General features: G+C 43.7%; 1 protein-coding gene across 6 annotated transcripts in view; it reads right to left on the reverse strand.

Annotated features, from left to right (window-relative positions):
• CACNA2D3 (calcium voltage-gated channel auxiliary subunit alpha2delta 3) overlaps positions 1-16,209 on the reverse strand; it is an 863,963-nt gene that overhangs the window by 525,928 nt on the left and 321,826 nt on the right. For all 6 annotated transcript variants that reach the window (XM_086697915.1, XM_086697917.1, XM_086697916.1 and 3 more), the window contains one exon: positions 8,361-8,523. In XM_086697915.1, coding sequence (XP_086554041.1) covers positions 8,361-8,523 — 163 coding nt within the window. The remainder of the gene's footprint in view (positions 1-8,360; positions 8,524-16,209) is intronic.

Below are 16,209 nucleotides of genomic sequence, written 5' to 3' on the forward strand. Positions count from 1 at the left end.
AAACCGCGTAGAGTCTAAATTTGTTTCTGATATCCTGGAATCTGTCTATCTCTGTCTCTCACACACACATACACATGCAAAAACAAAAGTAAAAAATTTTAAATCCATCTTTTTTTCTTGTTTGGCGCTCTCTTTTTTTCTTCTTTCCCCAGTTTTATTGAGAAATAATTCACATACTCCATTATGTACGTTTAAGGCATAGAGCAAGATGGTTTACACATACTGTGAGATGATTACCACAGTAAGTTTAGCTAACATCTGACTTTTCGTGAGCCTTGATTCCTTACACTAGTATTTGCACATTTGAGTAATGGGCCTCCTCTTCCAGGTTTGCCTTGGCAGACTCAGTTCTTCAGCAGTCAGCCCAATGGGGGTTTCTGGGTGTGACTGCTGGGAATGTGTTTGGGCAGGTGGTACCTGCTATTATGGTCTCTTTTCAGGAAAGGCAACTGCGAGAGCCCTGAAGACAGGGGTGGGGGTGTGCCTGGGTGGCATTGTTGGCCCGGTCCCCCACCCGAGTGACTCTGTAGGAAGGGCACTGTGCTGGCCTGGATTCTCTGGTCAGGCTTCCGAGACGGGTGGGCCTGGGCGCTATGTTCAATGTTAGGTGGGGCTATGAATTAGCTTCCCTGCCCTGGCAGGGTGTCAGCCCATGGACCAGGGCTTGTACAGCTCATTGTTTGGGGGCCCGAGTCAGGCCCGAGTGTGCACCGATTTCCCTGGTTAGGGGAGGCCACCAGTTTTGCTCTGCAGACGGGGGAAGCCGTGGCCTATGCTCGGTGTTCAGAGTGCCACTGTCTGTAGGGCCGCTAAATGGGCTCTGCAGCAACCCCTGTGCTCTGTTAGGTTCCCGGGTCAGACAGGCTGAAGGCTCATTTCAGGGAAGGTCACGGCCACAGAGTAGACTCCCTGCCTGCCAGAGGCCGGGGGAGGAGCAGCTCTTAACCCAGCAAAGGGCTTGTTGTCCTAGCTCGGGTCAGCTCGCAGCCCAGTTCCCTGGCTGAACGGGGCCACGGGCCTTGCTCCGTCTGCTCTTCCCTCAGCCTGAGTGCCCCTGGGCCACACAGCTTCCAGGTGTGGTGCCAGCCCTCTAGTCAGGAGGGGCCTCCACGGTGGGCGCGGCTATGTCTCAGCCCCCTTGCCTGGGTGGGAGGTGGGGCACAATCCAGCCTCCTCTCAATTTCCCAACAGGCTCTCAAGATAGGAGGGGCCAGGAGCTCAACCTCAGCCTTGGCTATGCATCAGCCTTCTTGCCTGTGCACAGCACGGAAGCCCGCATGCCCAGTGCTGGCTGTGCCCTGGGGGCGAGGGGGGTCAGCTCTGCCATCCTGCCTCTTGGCACACGGCTGCCAGGAGTTGTGGCCAGCCCTTCTGGTCACATGGGACCGCAGCAGCTGGGGCTGTGACTCAGCACCTTGCATGAGTGGGGGCAAACTGGTCTCTGGACCACCCCAGAGCCCACCCCACCAAGATCTCTGGTCAGAGTCCGCCCCTGACTCGGTTGTGCAGAGGAGGAGAGCCGCCGGCTGGGGTCACCGCTTGGGCACTGCGGGCGGGAACTCGGTCCACCGAGACCCGCGTGCTGGTTGTTGCCAGCCCCTCCCCCTTCTTCATCACAGTCTGATCCCCAGCGTCTGGGCCCCGAAGATTCCCCTGCAGTCCCCGTAGTGTGAGATCAGGGTAGGGGCTCCCCCAAAGTGACCCACGATGCTGGGGAAGGTTGGTTGTCACCCCTGGGCTTTCCTTTCCAACCGGTAGGAACGGAGGCTCTGAGGGATCTTCCTTGGGGTGGTCCTGCACTGGCCCGGGGGAGGGGAACGGGGTGCGCGTGGAACTGCTCCTCTTACCCCCTAACGCTGTCTGTCTTGGTCTCTGTGGTGCGGGGGTGCTTCCGCTTCACCCCCGCGTTCTGGGTTTCTCTCAGTGGTGTCTTGTTGGTGAGTAGATGTTGGCCGTTCTCACGAGGGGAGCAAAGTCAGGAACAACCTGTATCGCTGTCTTGGTGATGTCACTTTTAACACAGCTCTTTAAAAGGTTCATGAGCCTTCCTGCACATCAAATGGCTCTTAGAAAACATTTAAATGATTTCCGTGTAAACAAATCAGAAACATATGGATTAAATCTCCCTTAAAATATACACATGTAATTAAGGGGAGAAGTGCTTGGCAAAGCGTGTTTTGCGATTTATCAAACCCAACATGTGAAAGACAGGTTGTGACATCTGACAAATCCAAACCCAGCAGTCCTGCTCATCCGTACAGCAGCAAGCATACTCTGCTTCCAAGCCAGGGACCCAAGTCCCCCTCACCAGACCTCTGTCCTTCCCTGCGCTTTTTAGAAGAACCTACTGGGTTGTAGCAGACAGACTGAATCCTTGGGTTCTGCCATGTTGGCTATGGGTCTCACTTTCCTTAGGCCTGTTTCATTTTCAGGGGTTGGACATTCTCCCCCGCCCCAATATGCGCACGCGCGCGTACACACACACACACACACACACACACACACATACACACAGAGGAGAGAGCTGTGCAACCCAGTCCACTTGACCAGACACCCTGCCGGGGAAAACAAGAAGAAGAAAAGGTAGCCTAGGTCATGCCCCTCTCCCACCTCTGCCAGGCAGACCACCTCTCTCTGCTATCTCCCCCTTTGTATCCTAAGCCAACAGCTGGAGCCTTTGTACTTCTTAGGCCAAAAATGTTTGCAGGGCTGATATGCAAAAGCTTCCTGGGTCAGCAGCTCACCCCAGCTCAAGTGGGAACTCAAGTCATTGAAATCATTAGGCTGTGTGTCATGGAAGAAAGGGGGAGGAGGGCTGGCCAGAGAGTGGCCAGAGACAAGACTCAGGAGAAGCATCTGGGGTATCACTACCGTGGGGACTTGTGCCCTGGCAGTGCCCAGGGAGAGTTAGAGCTTCAGAGGAAGACTGGTGATAGGCCTAGGGCTGAGGTTCTCAGCCTGAGCAAAAATTCCTATATCCTAAAGTGGACAGGAAGTGACTGAGCCCCAGACAGGGGACCCTGGGGGACCAGGTCCTTACTTTCTCAGAGCTCATGCCCAGAGAGGCATCAGAGGAAGCTGGACCCCTCATCAGGATGTCGAGATCCACCCTGGCATGAGCCTTCCTACCTGTGTGACCTGGAGCAAGTCACGGGGCTTCTCTGACCCTTCGTTTCTTCATCTGAAACACAGACACGAGAACACCGCCTCAGTGCCCTCATGGGGCTGAAGAGGGAAGAAAACAAGGCCAAGGTGCTAAAATGACGCAAAAGTTTAAACAGATTAACTTCTAAGATTTGCATTTTTTATCCAGGCTAAAACTGCCAAGAAAGAAGCTGTGACCTCTGCCTCTCTGTTGCTTGGTCTAAAAATACTCAGAAGCTATAGGCTTCGTTCCCTCCCTGCTGACACCCCCCAGCCGAATCATAGAGTCATGTGTGTTTAATGTTATCTATGGGCACATATTGAACCCGTCACCTTTTCTATTCCACGGTTATCTTCTGGCTTTCCTCCGTCTCAGAGGCAGCACCACTGTTTCACAGTGATGGAAGGAAGGAGGGAAGTGTGGGAGCAGAATGGGACAAGGAAGGTGAAAACTCTCAGACTGGCAGCCAAAACCCCAAAACAACCCAGCATCATGGAACTGCCCATTTGTGTTCATCCGCAGCCATGACAGAAGATGTAAGCAGAGGCTTACAGTCCAAATTCTGGTCTATATCCAGGTCTTGGGTTCCAAGCCCTTGAGAAAAATGACTCCCAGTCTACCAACCCAGGCACCGAGGTGGTGGGGGGGGTCCAGACAGGACACAATGAAAATGCCTGGTTCTAACCCTGCCTCCGCCTGAAGGTCCTCCTCTCTTAACCATAATTGCGGTGAGAACCGAACAAACTCATATGGTCACAATAATAGCAGAGTGCGTTGGCCTTCGTCAAGTACCAGGCTCCCTGACAGGCCACATGCTTTACCTGTGCTATCTGACTGCAGCCCCATGACATGGATTGTACTTTCCAGCCAGCAGGTGACAGGAGCCAACATCAGTGGGTGAGCCACTCCTCCCCAACCCACATGGGCATCGCTGCTGCCATGCTCCCAGTACTTCCATAAGGTTAGGATTGTTATTCCACTTGCTGTAGAGCTAAGGATGCTGAGGATCGAGGAGAAGAGAAACTAGCCCAAGCTTGTGCACCAGGCAGTCACCATGCACCAAGCATCCTTCTAAATGTTTAACTCGCACCGCAACCCCCTGAAGCAGGTCACTGGGATTATCATCTCCAATTTAAGTTTGAGGAAAATGACGCACAGACACTTTATGCAGTCACAGGGGCACCGGTGGGGCAAATCAGTGCAGGAGCCTCACCAGGCTGGCTCTGGGTGTGACTGACCCCTGGCCACCCTCCTTCCCCACCATTTTCCAAGTCTTATTCTCTAGCTCTCTTGGAGAGTCTGTGAGTGACCCAATGTCCTTTCAAAAGGTTTCTTTTCCATTTAAATCAGCCAGGATATGTTTCTGCTGCTTGTGAACACCATGGGAACACTACAACCAGGGTTGACTTCTCACAGCCCAGGAGGCATGGGCACTGGTATCTCCCAGCTGATCCCACATCTCTAGAAAACCCAATAAGCAAGAAGCATGCTGTTTAGGGCAAAGTGGGGCACCAGGCTGAACCAGCAGGGTGCCCCGCCCTCAGAGAACTCCAAGTGGAAAAGGAAAAAAAGTATGCAATGCACTCCTGGGACAAAACAATGCTAAAACCAAGGAATAAACCCAAGTCACGTAATAAAAGAGCGAATGAAAGGTTTACTGAACTGGTTTTGAGAAGAACATTCGCGTAAGGAGGAAAGAGGAGGCAGGGATGACAGAAATGGAGTGAAACAGGGCATCATGGAAGAAAGACAAAGGTATACTCCATGAACTCTCACCTGGGTGCACAGAGGTGCAAGTGGGAATAAAAGGGTAGGTTGAGAGCAGAGTTTTTCTTTCATACACACATATATAAACACACATACACAAACTATACACATGCCCACATGCACATATGTAGGCATGCATGCGTACATGCACATGTGTGCATGGGTGTGCATGTGAATTTTACACCATTTCAGCCCAAAGAGGACTTAAAAAAGAATTCGGTTTTATCTGAATCTACTGTCAGACCATCAGTGGTCCTCAGACAAGCATCCTGCCTCATGCTTCACTCGTCCAGGCAGCGGAGTTTCCACGGCTCCAGAGGCATGGGCAGCCATTCTTCAAAGAAGTGTCACGGGCAGCAAGATGCACAGGCTGGGGGTGCCAGAGTAGCCCCTGAGCAAACCTCTACTGAAGAAGGTTCGTGAAGAAGCTGCTGCATAGGGCACCACAAGGATCCTAAGACACATTTCTAAAGACTTGGAATGTGGCTCTTTGAATTCTCATGGCTTGCCCACGTGCCATGCACTCTGATGCCCCAGTCTCTCGCAGTGCCTGTAAGAAAGGCACCTGGAGCAGGAGCATATGCTGACCTGGGTGAACGGCCTGGTTGCAAGGTCCAGCCAAGGAGGCGAAGAGCAGACTGCGACAAGCAGGTAGCGTTTACCAGCTGTGTTCAGCTGTGACAAGAAGTTATGCCAAGAGCACAGCACACAGCAGCTCGTAGGCAAGTATCAAACCACCCCGCTACGAGCCCACTCGGTTATGTCCAAGCTGCCTAGAAAGCGGACCCTGTACCGGTTTCCTCTGTCAGGGCAAGATTTCTAACCTAGGAATGTCACAACAGTCAGCGACCAAGCTCTGAGCACGTGTCCCACGTACATGTCATCAATAACTAGATCTGAGCTGGCAAGCCCTCTTAACATGAAATACATTTCTGCAGCTTGAAAAGAAAAAAAGACTGTTTGAGGCTGGTTTGAATTAGGTGGAATGGAGACAGGAATTTTCCTAAAGTCCCTTCCTCTCCCCCTTGGGCCGCTAGCTACTCACTGCTTGGCAGAGACAAGATCCAGTGCCTGGCTGACCTCAGTCCGTGACCCCACGACCTAGCTGGGGGACCAGTGAGTCTGGGTAGGGGTGGTAGGCAGGCCCTACAAGGGCTGCTGAGGTTGACTTTAAATATTATTACCTACTTCCACGGTTCAAGTGATCTATTAAGATTCTGCCTAGCAAGTCTCGTAGCCCTGATTCTGCAGCCTGTGTGATCAATGGCAGTGCTGGTCCCTTATGTGTTGCTGCCATCGAAAGGTACAATTATGCCTTTAAAGCTCAAGGTGCAATTAAACCTCTATAATGGTGCTAATGGCTCGAGCAACCTTGAAGCAGCTGCCATATTTTAAAAGATCATTCTGAATTGTTTTATGCCTGAAATTGCTCTGTAAAATCTTGTTAATTTTTCATCTTCAGTTGAGAATGTATTTAATGCTGAGAGGATGGCTTTCTTCCAGCCACACTGCACAGAAGGGGGTTTCCTTCCTCAGCTAACGGGATCACCCTGGAGGACTAGGACGAGGTCCTCAACCACTGGACGAGGTTGAGCTCAGCCCTCTAAGGAGGCTTAGACTCTAAGGGATCTGTCCTAGGGAAGAGTCCAAAGTAAAGATTAGGTCACAGGATATAGTCCAGCCCAGAGCCCACTAGGGACAGTTCAGCCCAGCATCACTATCTCTAAGAGAGACAGAGAAAGACAAACATGTGGCTGCCCACACGAGCACATGGTCAGGTTCCGTCTTGGAGCTCCCACTGCCCCCAGATGTCTGTAACTGTAGCCAGCAGGTGACACACACAGCATTCTAATGATCTCATTACCTATCTATTTCCCCCAAATAAACTGTGACCCCCTAGAGGGAGGGGCTCTGTCTGGTTCACCATGGGGTCCCCAATAAATGTCAGAGCAGTTAATAGATGGGATACCGCCTCCTCTGAATTTTAAGGATGGACAGTAGGTAAACCGGGAAGGGAGCCATTAGTAGCACGGCCACAAAAGACAAGCACGAGAAGAATGTTTCAGGCATTGAGTTAGAAATTCTTTAATCATTGACCAAGCTCTTCAAACAGTGATCTAGAATAATTTAGAAACGCGATTTATATTCACGGTACTTCCCGACAACAACAAGAGCAGCTCAGATGCACTGAGCACTTTCCATGAGCGTCTCGTCGCAAAGGCTGTAGACAAATCATTCCATATCCTCACAACAACCCCCGGAAGGGAGGTGGTATCCTTGTCCCTATTTTACAGAAAGGGAAACCAAGGCTTGGGAAGGCACAATTACCTGCTTAGGATCACAGAGCTGACAAGAGGAAGAGTGGGACTCAAATCCAGAGCCCTTCTCTTGACCACTGCCCTCTGGATATGACACTGAAACTGGGTGGGTGGTGGAATCCGGCCCCCAATGTTTTAGAAAGCTCGGCGGCAGACAATGCGGCAGATTTTTACTTTGAAGATGCCATGGCTCTCTGACTTACTTTTCCAGGAGGATGGCTCTTTTTGTAGGAGCCTCCCAGGCCTGAGAACGCAGAGCAAAATCCTACTCACTAAAGGTGAGGATGAGGAAGGCAACATCCTGAACTTAACCGCATTATTATGAGATGGACACAATTATTATCCACATCCTAGATATGTGGAAACTAAGATCTAAAAAGACAAGATGGTGCACCCAAGGTCACAGTCAGTAAGTGATGGATGCAGGACCAACCAGAGGCAGTCTGAGGCCAGAGCCCTGTCTTTGGACATTATAATCTCAGGTTCCACAGGCAGATGGGAATTTGGGGGAAAGAACTCTAGAGTCTATGTGAAGGCTGGATTTGAGCAGATTCTATATTCAAACCTGAAAACAAAGTCCATTCTACTTTGTATTCTAGGCAAAGACCACAGCTGATCCTGTCGCAACCCCAGGGGCTTCTGATCCACTAAAGCATTATAAGAAATGGAAGAGAAGAGAGAAAGACTACACCTGGGGTCAGTGAACTACAGCCTGCAGGTCAAACCCAGCCATCTGTTTTTGTAGATAAAAAGTCTGACTGGAACACGGCCATATCCGCTGATTTATGTCGTGTCTACAGCCGCTTTGGTGCCAGAACTGCAGAGCTGGGTAGCTGCAACAGAGACTCTATGGCTCACAAAGCCTAAGTTAGTTACTATCTGGCCCTTTACAGGAAAGGTTTGCCAGTCCCTGGATTCCACGTTAGACTGCTCGATGCACACACCAGCTGGGGAAACAGTGAGCCATCTCCAGGCACAACAGGCATGCACACCTCACCTATCCAGCTCCTGCTGACACGGCCAGCTTGTAGTTGTGTTTTTCATAAAACCCAATACCCAAACCAGCCGGGGCTGTCCCTCACAAGTCCTGCCCTTCACCCTCTAAAAGGAGCCGCAGCGGTGAGTCTTACCTTTGTTGTACATGTTCGTTGGCACCTGGACGTCACTCAGACTGATGTTCACAGGCAAATTATTAAAATGGTCATTTGGGGCTAAGATGAATTCCTTCCCCAGCTCCAAAAAATTCCCATCTTTGTCCCTTTCGTTTATCAGCACAGCATTGAAGTATTCATACTGAAAGAGAAAAGTCAAAAGGCATTACTTGTGGCTTAGGGCATACGGCTGTGAACTCAGACAGACGTGGGCACAGGTTGCGGGCGGTCCCCTACACGCATGGATCCTGCTCTGGTCACACTATCTCTCTTAGTCTTCCCTAATGTCTATGGCTGCTTTTGCACAGATATGATAGCGCCATATAAATATTCCCGATGTCATAAAATATTCTTAGAAAACCTTACTGCAAGGAGCTGCACAGTACTTTTTTATATGACTATAGAGAAAACTGCCCTAAAAATATTTTAATTCTTTAAAGTTCGAAGATAGACCCTGCCCTTATGCAGCCTACATTTAAGTTGAAGGAGACGTGAAGTCAACAAAAAGTAAGTAAACCTATAGTTTGTCAGGTAACCAGACTTGCTACAGAAAATAGCAAAACTGGGCAAGGGGGAGAGCAGTAGCAGAAGGGCTGCGTGTTTATATACGGTGTTCAGGAAAGGTCTCAGTGCTGTGGTGACACTCACGCAAAGACTGACGGACAGGAGGAACAGGTTGTGTGGGCACCTGGAGGGAAGCACCCCAGGCAGAGGAGAGATCCCAGGCAATGAATGGCCCTTGGATGGGAGTGTGCTAGTGTGTTGTATACATAGCTGTCTCATCATCAACATAGTCACCGTCACTATCAGCATCATCTAACATATACAGAATGCTTACTTTGTGGCAGACATTATTCTAAGTGCTTTTCACATGCTAACTCATTCAATTCTCCTAACAACTCTATGAAGTAGGTTTTGTGAGTATTCCCACTTCACCAATGAAGAAACTAAAGTAGAAAGAACTGACATATCCTGTCAAAGATTACACACCTGATGAGCAGAGCCAGAATTCAAACACAGGCACTCTACTTCCAGAGTCTGTGCTCTTATCTACTGAGCAGTATTCCAAGATGGTAGGTATGGCTGGAATTATGACAGAGAATTTGAAACAACTATGATTAATGGGGCACCTGAGTGGCTCAGTCAGTTAAGTGTCTGACTTCGGCTCAGGTCATGATCTCATAGTTCGTGGGTTCGAGCCCCGTGTTGGGCACTGTGCTGACAGCTCAGAGCCTGGAGCCTGCTTTGAATTCTGTGTCTCCCTCTCTCTCTGCCCCTCCCCCACTTGTTCTCTCTCTCTCTCTCTCTCTCTCTCTCTCTCAAAAATAAATAAACATTTAAAAAAAACAACTATGATTAATATGCTAAAGGCACTAATGGAAAACGTAGAAAATAGGTAAGAACAGATGGATAATCTAAGTAGAGAGATGGATATTCTAAGATAAGTGAATAGGATTTATGGATAAGTGAAATGAATGACAGCAGTGTTATAGGAACAGGAGCAAGAAGCTGGGAATACTGGTAGTTAAAAGCTACCTATAGTACCCATGAAGTAATACAAGATTATTTAAAAGTAAATAATTAGCTGTAAATGTATATTGCAAAATATCAGGCAACCACTAAAATAATATTCAAAGGAAGTATAATTTGTATGTTGAGAGAAGAAATACTAATTCATATAAGACGCTCAATTAAATTGAAAACAGGAAATCAATAGGCAAATAATCAAAGAAGGCAAAAAAAAAGTAGAAGACAGAAAATGAGAGAGAAGCAGACGAACAAATAGAAAACAGTTACAAATATGGTACATATTAATCCAACTATATTGATAATCACTTTAAATGTGAATGGTCTAAATGCACTAATTAAGACGCAGAGACTGCTAAGAGTAGATGAAAACACAAGACCCAACTATATGCTATCTACAAAAAACCCACCCTATACATAAAGAACAGACTGAGTAGAAGTAAAGAGACAGAGAAAGATATACCATGCTAACACTAATCAAAAGAAAGCCAGAGTAGACATATTAATTTCAGACAAAGCAGACTTCAAAGCAAGGATATTACCAGGGAAAAAGATGGGCACTACATAATGATAAAGGGATCAATTCTCCAAGAAAACATAACAATTCTCAATAGTATAGACCTAACAACAGTGTGTTAAAATATGTGAGGTAAAAACTGACAGAACCACAAAAAGAAATAAATGAATTCACAATGATATTGAATACTTCAACACCCCTCTTATCAGTAACTGACAAACCCATCAAGCAGGAAATTGGTAAGGATATAGTTAAACTGAACAGACCCATCAAGGAGATCTAATTGACATGTATAGAATACTTCATCCAGCAACAATAGATTACACATTCTTCTCAAGCTCACAGGGAACAACCACCAAGATAGATCCCATTCTGGGCCATAAAACACACTTTAACAAATTTAAAAGTACTGGAATCACACAATGTCTGCTTCTATATTATACTGGAATTAAACTAGACATCAATAACAGAAGGATAGCTGGACAAATCCCAAAATATTTGGAGATTATGGAACATAATTCTAAGTAATACACAGGTCAAAAAAAAAGAGTTTCAAGAAATTTTAAACTGAACAAAAATTAAAATACAACTTACTAAATTTGTGAAATGCAGTAAGAGCTTAAAAGAACATTCACAGCATTGAACACATGTGTTAGAAAAGAAAAATAATCATCTAACCTTTTACTTCAGGAAACTAGAAAAAGGCGAGCAAATTAAATCCAAAACAACCAAAAGAAAAGAAATAATTTTGTTTTATTTGCAGAACAGAAGTCAATGAAATTGAAAACAGGAAATCAATTGAGAAAATGAATAAAATCAAAGGTTGCTTCTTTGAAAAGATTCCTTACAGTGAAAAGATATAAAGCAAAATCAGGCAACAGAAGAGACTAACTACAGGGGGCAAAGTGCAGAGGAATCCACATTCAGGTTTTCAAGAGTTCTCTCCTGGTGCAATCACATAAGATGCACTAATTCTTCCAGTGCTGAGCTGTGACAAACATCTGAAATGCTGCTCACCGGGGAGGCTTGATAAGACTCAGTGCTAAGGACATTTATTGCGGGGTGGTCATGTAGCAACACTATTTACCAACATAACTTCACTGAATTTATAGAACTCTGCACCTAATAACTGCAGAGCACATATTTTTTTACCAGATCACACACTGGGCTACCAAACAAGTCCCAGTAAATTTAAAATGAATGAAATCCACATATTATGTTCTCTGCTAATAATGGGCTAATTTTAGAAGACGATATATGATAGTGATATGAAAAATATCAATGATATCTAAGAAAAGATGGTGTCTACAGAAACCCCAAAGATTTGGGAATTAAACAGCACACTACTTCATAATACATGTGTTGAGGAAGAAAATGACATGGGAAACTGGAAAATAGTTTAAAACAAACAATGAAAAAATATCAATATTTGTGAGATATAGCTAAAACACAGTTTAGAGAAAAATTTACAGATTTAAAAGATTATAGTAGAATAGAAGAAAACTTTAAGATGAATAGCCTAAGATACTCCTGTAAAAAGAAAAAGAAGAAATGAAACTCAATGTTGAAAGAAGGAATAAAATAAGAGATAAAAGGAGAAACCATAAAATGGAAAAAAAAAAAATAACGAAAAAACACCAATGATATCAACAGTTGGTTTTTTTTTTTAATTTTTTTTTAATGTTTATTTTATTTTTGAGAGAGAGAGAGAGAGTGTGAGCAGGAGAGTAGCGGAGAGAGAGGGAAACATGGAATCTGAAGCAGGTTCCAGGCTCTGAGCTGTCAGCACAGAGCCCGACGCGGGGCTCGAACCCACGAACTGTGAGATCATGACCTGAGCTGAAGTCGGACGCTTAACTGACTGAGCCACCCAGGCGCCCCATCAGTTGGTTTTTTAAAATGATTAATGAAAATTTTAAACCCTAGCTATATTGATGAAGAAAAATGTAAGAAAGTACAAAATACCAGTAGCAGGAATAAAAGAGGAAACACTATAATAGATCCTACAGATAATGAAATAAGGAAATATTACAAACCAATTTATGCAAATATTTGGTAACTTGAGTTAAATGTCTATTCCTTGAAAAACAGAAACTACCAAAACTGACACAAGAAGAAATATAAAATATAACTGGCTCTATATATACACAAAAATGTAAATTCACAATTACTAGCCAAGCTAATATAAACAGCTCCAGGTTCAGATGCCTTAAATGATGAATTCTATCAAATATGTAGGGAAAAAATAGAAACTATCTGCTATACACTCAGAAAATTAGAGGGAATACTTCCCAACTTATTTAATGAGGGCAGCATAACCCTGACACCAAATCAGAGATGAATATTTGAAAAACTGTATTACACACCAATATTTCTCATTAACCTAGATGTAAAAATTCTAACACAATATTGAATCAAATCCAACTACAATTAAAAGAATAATACATCATGACTAAATTATATTTTTCCCAGGAATTTATGGTTGGTTTATTTGAAAAATCAATCAACACAGTTCACCACATGAACAGAATAAAGAAGAAAAAATTGCATGACCACATAAATGCAGAAAAAGCATTTGAAAGAATTCAACTTTTGCTCATCCTAAAAACTCTTAGGAAATTTGAAATAGCATAAATGTCCTCAACCTAATAAAGAGCATCTTAGAAAAAAACCTACAGCTAACATTATATTTATGATGAAACACTGAATATTTTCCCCCCAAGATCAGGAACAAGGCAAGGATGGGTTACTACATCTATGTAACAGTGTACTGGTGGCCCTGGCAATTGCAGTAAGATGAATGAATGAATGAATGAATGAATGAATGTTTGAATGAATGAATGCCATAGGAATTGGAAAGGAAAAAACTGTCTTTATTTGTGGACATGACTGTCTATGTAGAAAACCCTAAGGAATCCACATAATCTACTACAACTAGTGAGTTTTAGCAAGGCCACAGGATAGGAAATTAATAGACCAAAATCAATTGTATTTCAATATACTAACAAAGAACAAATGGAAATTGAAATTCAAAGAACAATAACATTTACAATAGCATAAAAAGCATTTAAAAATTAAATATAAATCTTTTAAATTATGTGCAATACCTGTATACTAAAAGTTACAAAATATTGCTGTGAGAAATTTTAAAAGGTTTAAATAGATGAAAAGAGATGCCTTACTTAAGGATTAGAAAACTTGGTATTAAGATGTTAATTCTTTCCAAATTGATCTAAAAATTCAATGAAATCACAATCAAAATCTCAGTGGTCTTTTTCTAGGAGTTTCCAGGTTAATTCTAAATTTTATAGAGAAATGAAAGGGATCTAGAATATCAAAAACAATTTTGAAAAAGAAGAAAAAATCCAAAGAGTCACATTTCCTGATGTTAAGTCTTACTATAAACCTAATTAATCAAAACAGTGTGGTATTGGCATTAGAATAGACAAACAGATCAATGGAACACAGTCCAGAAATAAAGCTGTACACATACAGTCAACTGAGTTTCAATAACGGTACCTACATTATTAAATGGGGAAAATATTTTCAACAAATTGTGCTGGAACAAGTGACTTAACCATAGGAAAACATCCTCACCCCTAATTCACAACACACACATTATTAATTCAAGATGGATGATAGGCTTTGATGGAAAAGCTAAACCTATAATATTTCTTAAAAACAAAAAATGATAAATATCTTTGTAGCCTTTGGGTAGGCAATGGTTTCTTAGGACATACAAAGCACTTATAATTTTAAAAATTGAGAATTTAGGGGCGCCTGGGTGGCTCAGTTGACTGGGCGACCAACTTCGGCTTGAGTCATGATCTCACAGTTCGGGGTTCGGGCCCCGTGTCGGGCTCTGTGCTGACAGTGCAGAGCCTGGAGCCCGTTTTGGATTCTGTGTGTGTGTCTTTTTGTCCCTCCCCTGCTCATGCTCTGTCTCTCTTTCCTTCAAAAATAAATAAACATTTTAAAAAATTGAGAATTTAGATTTTAAAAATTTCAAAACTTTTGATCATTAAATCCATTATCAATATAAAACAAATAGAAAAACCATTATTGAGGAAAAACAATTCATAATACACATCTGACAAATGACTTATACCCAGAATATGTAAAGAACTCCTATAATTTAAACATCAGTGAAAATAGAAGGCCAAAGAGGTAAACACCTTCCAAAGGAAGGTATTTGAATGACCAATATGCAAGCCAAAGTGTGTTCAACGTGATTAGTCAACAGGGAAATGCAAAATAAAACACCAACCAGATGCAATTTTGCATCCACTAGAAGAGCTAACATTAAGTTTGCTGAAAATACTACATGTTCACAAGAATGTGGAGTAAGCCGAAATCCTATACATTGCTCACGGATATATCAAAAACTTTGGAAAAACATTTTGCCATTGCTTGTAAAGTTAAACATGTATCTACCCTATGATCCAATAATTCCACCCCTAGGTATCTATCCAATGGAAACACAGCCACCAAAATATTGTGTGAATGTTCATGGAAGCGCCATTCACAATAGCCCAAAACTAGAAGTGCCCATCAACAGATGAAAAGATAAACAAATCTGTGATACATTCATACAGTGGATTGTTACTCAGGAACCAACTACTGATATACTCAAAATATGGGTGCATTTCATAAACGTTTTGAGTGAAAGAAGCCAGAAACAAAAGTGAACATATGTACAATCCCATTTATATGAAGTTCTAAACAGGCAAAATTATTACTCAATAGTAAGAACAATCATGGGTTGCTTCTGGGCAGGAAGGTGGGGAACCACTTCAAAGAGACATAAGAAAACATTGTGGATTGCTGGAAATGTTCTATATCTTGATGAGGTATGGGTAACTCAGGTGTATTCATTCATCTGTCAGTACTCATTGAATTGTATGCCAAAGAACTATGTATTTTACTGTGTAGAATTTATGTTTCAATAAAAAAATTAAGTCACAAAGACTTCAATTTTTTAAATTATTAAATACAAAACTTACAAAAACATTAACATTAAGGCGGGGGGGGGGGTGGTAGCTCAGTCAGTTAAGTGTCCAACTGCAACTCAGGTCACGATCTTGTGGTTCAAGAGTCTGAGCCCTCCATCAGGCTCTGTGCTAACAGCTCAGAGCCTGGAGCCTGCTTCAGATTCTGTCTCCATCTCTCTGTCTCTCCCCCGCTCACGTTCTGTCTCTCTCTTTCTCAAAAAATGAATAAAACATTAAAAAGAAAAAAGCTTTACAGAAACAAAACTCAGTTTAATAAGTTCCACCCACGATGATTTTTTTGAAACATAATTTACTATGATATAACACCCAGAAACAAAAGAAATCATACCTTTCTGCTGAAACATAAATCCAGGGAATGCCTTACCAAGCAGAAACACCTTGTCTAGCCCATGAATTGCCTGCACCAAGGGGAGGCCCCTTCTTCTGAAAGGCTCTGCTTTGTAGGAAACTTGTCAGTGGAGATTCCTCCCACAGCTCCATGTTAATTGAGATCTTAACCTTCCACAGACCCAAGTTCTTCACATAATATTACAATGGTTTTAAAAACTCAAGCTTTCAATGCCATTGTTTCATTATAACTGAATGCTAAATTAACACACAGAGTCTCAGGCTGCTTGGTGAAGGCCAGTGCAATCATGGTTCCTGCACAAGGCTCTCTGGAGGCAGCTTCTAAACTGCCATTTAAATGAATAATTCACACAGCCCAGAATGCAAACGAAGAAAGAATGGATGCACAGGCAGGATTTCACTCAATGTTGCTCATCATTCACCA

Source organism: Puma concolor, chromosome A2 (assembly GCF_028749965.1).
Source record: "Puma concolor isolate L17-30 chromosome A2, mPumCon1.1.hap2, whole genome shotgun sequence".
Lineage (NCBI taxonomy): Eukaryota > Metazoa > Chordata > Mammalia > Carnivora > Felidae > Puma > Puma concolor.